Raw genomic sequence first — 3,730 nt, forward strand, 5'->3', positions numbered from 1 at the left:
TGCCATGTCCAGATATGCAACTGGTTTCTCAATTCAGTAACTCTATGTTGTCACAGGAAATACAATATGATATTGCTTTATTAATCTAGGAGCATTATTCAAATTTATTGAAGTTGAATGAAGAACAAAGAGTTATATACGAGAAAATTGTCAACTGTGTTAGTAACATAGAAGGTGGATGGATTTTTATATATGGATTCGACGGAATAGGAAAAAATTTCTTGTACAGGACATTATCAGCTTGGTTGCGATCTGAGAGGAAAATTGTCATTAATGTTGCATTGAGTGGAATTGCAGCATTGTTGTTACCAGGGGATAAGACAGCTCATTCAATGTTCAACATTCCAATTGAGTTAAATGAGAATACTATTTACAGAATCTCAAAAGCTAGTGCTAAGGCAGAATTGATTCGATGTGCTGATTTGATTATTTGGGATGAAGCACCGATGACTAATAAGTTGGCTTTCGAGGCATTGGATAGAACCCTTCGTGATATAATGCCATCTGTGTCTGTTGTTAACAAAGATTTACCATTTGGTGGAAAAATAATTGTTTTGGGTAGTGATTTCTGACATGTATTACCTGTCGTCCCAAGAGCTTCCAGAGCTGAGATTGTGATGGTCATTATTAATTCTTCAATTCTTTGGAAGCATTTTGAGGTATTAACCTTAACAAAGAATACAAGATTGGATAGTGCATTGGAAGAGGCTGTTCTGGAGGAGTTAAGATCCTTATCAGAGTGGATACTTCAGATAGGAGAGGGAAATTTTGGTGCGGTTGTCAATGATAAACTTTGTGTAGAAGTACCAACTGATTTGCTTATTCATACTTCTGATAATCTAGTTGAAGATATTATTAATGTAATTTATCCAAATATTATTGTGAATTTTGAAAAACCAATTTTCTTTCAAGATAAGGCAATATTGGCTCCAACTGTTGAAATTGTTGAAGAGATTAATAACTACATAGTTAATTTGTTACCGGGTGAAGAAAAGGAATATTTGAGTGCCGATATTATTTGTGGTAGTGATGCTTATGGTGATATTGACTGTAGTTGGATAACCACTGAATTTTTAAACCAAATTAGATATTTTGGCTTACCCAATCATTCTCTCAAATTAAAGAAAGGGGTACCTATTATTTTGTTGAGAAATATTGACTGAACTAGTGGTTTGTGCAGTGGAACTCGACTTATTGTAACCTGGGATCAAATGTGATTGCAGCCGAGGTTGTTTCTGGTAGTAACATTGGTGATCAAGTATATATTGCTCGAATGAATCTTATTCCAAGTGATGCTGGGATACCTTTTAAATTTCAGCGTAGACGATTTCTAATAAGCTTGTCATTTGCAATGATGATTAATAAAAGTCAAGGGCAAACATTATCTGTTGTCGGATTATTTTTACGGCGTCTGGTATTTTCCCATGGCCAACTATATGTCGCTGTATCTCGTGTGAGGAGCAGAAGTGGACTAAATATTTTGCTATTTGATGAAAATTCAGAATTTCCAAATTTCACTAAGAATGTTGTTTTCACAGAGGTTTTTGATAAAAATTTTTCACAGAGGTTTTTGATAAAATTTGAATGGCTTCTTGTTTTGTTCAAGATTCAGAAGACTATAAATCTTTTGGTTAGTCTTTTAAATATTAATTTTAGTTATGCCTAATTATTGTGGGGAAAAATATATATCTAATTAGTATGATATTTTTATTTATTTGTATAATGTATTTTTTTAGGTTTAACAAATAGTGGTTTATACTATATCAATTTTTATTTAAATCTTATAAAAAGTTGTTTAAATATAGAAATTAACCATGTGTTAAAATATTTTGGGAGTCAACAATTACATTTATTACAAATTAAAATCCAATGTATTATCAAATTAGGAAATAGGTTCAGGCATTTAGGTTTCTTCTTTCTTTTTCTTAGAAGAGTGCTACCGTGTTCTCTTCATCTTCAGTGTCCAAATGCCAGAGTATGCTCCCTCCCCATTGTTGATGTTACTTTCTAGCGATCGCGCTGTTTGTGTCAAAATACATCACTCCAGGGAGTGGGTTCATTTGTCGGATTCTCATTTGTATTAGTTATCCATAACAGCGCACCCTATTCTTGTTCCTGCAGAACTACCATGGTACCGTTCCTTCCTTCACCGGCAGTGGGTCATCTTCGCCATTGGGCAAGGGAAATGTTGTGGTTTTTTCTTTCCCCAGCGGTGGTACGAATTTCTCTATACACCCTGGCTAATTTGATTTCTCAACCTCATCTTACTTTGCAATTCTGCCTAATTTATGGATTGTTCTATTGTTTGACATTGAACATCTTTGGGTCTTTGAAATTTATTAATTTGTTGATTTACAGTTTGTTAATTTAGTTTTATTTTAGTTATTTTTTGTTCTTTATATTTTTGGCAAAATAGGTTTAGGGTTTATAACATCTTCGTTTTCCCTATTTATTATATCTAGAGTGTAGTTGAAAATGTTCTATTAGGTAATTCTTTTAGAACATTGAAGTTAGTTTCAATGTAGGATAAATTGCAATAGGCTCTATGATTTGAAGTCAAAATTGACTAGGCTCTATGATCTGAAGTGAAAATTGATTGTCAAGCTCTTTTTTGTTGTCATAGTGTATATGCAAAAGTATCTACAACTATATTTACTTGCCTATGTGATGCACCACTATTTCAAGGTACATCTTGTGCTTAATTGAGGGGATTTTATCCACTATTCTCACATTTATTCATAGAATCCGCATGTTTTACACTTTTCTTCCTAATCTTATGCTATGATTGAAAACATGCTTCTTTGTTCTTCAATTTGCTATGTTTAATCTTCTCTTATTACCATTCAATGCCTTGATATGTGTGTTAAGTATTTTCAGAGATAACGGGGCAAGAATGGCTTAGAGAATGGAAAGGAAGCATGCAAAAGTGGAAGGAATACAGGAAGCTCAAGGAACTGCAAAGCTATCAGCCTTGACCTCTTCGCACTCAATCGATCATAACTTGAGCTATATAGATCCAAATGAGACGATTCTAGTTGCGTTGAAAAGCTAACATCTGGGGCTTCGCAACGATATACAATTTGTCATAGTTGATCCGGCGTTTAGGGATGCGCACGCACACGTGTGGATAGGGCACAGACAAGCGATGCGTATGCATACATGACGCATACACGTGCATGAATCACATGCTGAACATATCAGAAATCACTAGGGGTGATTTCTTGGTTATTTTTGGCCCAATTTTAAGCCCAAAAACACTAGTTAGAAGCTGCAGAGTGGAGAAATCAAAGAGACACTTCTCATTATTCACAACTTAGGTTTTAGATGTAGTTTTTAGAGAGAGAGGCTCTCTCCTCTCTCTAGGTTTTAGGATTTCTCTTCGTTTTAGGTTTATTTCTTCCCGATTCTAGGTTCAATATTCCTTTAATTTAGTTTCTCTTCTACTTTTATTTATTCTATTACTTTAGTTTATCTCCTTATCTTGTCAATTTATTAATGCAAAGAGTATTTTCTATTTAATTTCCTTATTTGCTTGATTATCTCAACTCAATTCTAAAATTATCATGTCTTTTTTCTACTCCCTTTACATGTATGCAAAATTGGCATCCATGTCAATGGAGTAGGCTTCCAAGTTGGCTTTGGAGTTAGATTAATATTTGGAGACTGATAAACCACTATTTTATAGTTTATTGTGTTTAATTGTGTGGTTTTGTCATGATCCTTACCCACT

The 3,730-nt window shown here is 33.9% G+C and overlaps 1 protein-coding gene across 1 annotated transcript; it reads left to right on the forward strand.

The window, feature by feature from the left end:
- Nucleotides 1-617: 617 nt before the first annotated feature.
- LOC130933942 (uncharacterized) lies at nucleotides 618-2,244 on the forward strand. The gene is made up of 3 exons (XM_057863539.1): nucleotides 618-1,050; nucleotides 1,224-1,540; nucleotides 2,122-2,244. The coding sequence occupies exons 1-3, from the start codon at nucleotides 618-620 to the stop codon at nucleotides 2,242-2,244; spliced, it is 873 nt and encodes a 290-aa protein (XP_057719522.1).
- Nucleotides 2,245-3,730: the final 1,486 nt, after the last annotated feature.

Source organism: Arachis stenosperma, chromosome 6, assembly GCF_014773155.1.
Source record: "Arachis stenosperma cultivar V10309 chromosome 6, arast.V10309.gnm1.PFL2, whole genome shotgun sequence".
NCBI classification, from domain to species: domain Eukaryota; kingdom Viridiplantae; phylum Streptophyta; class Magnoliopsida; order Fabales; family Fabaceae; genus Arachis; species Arachis stenosperma.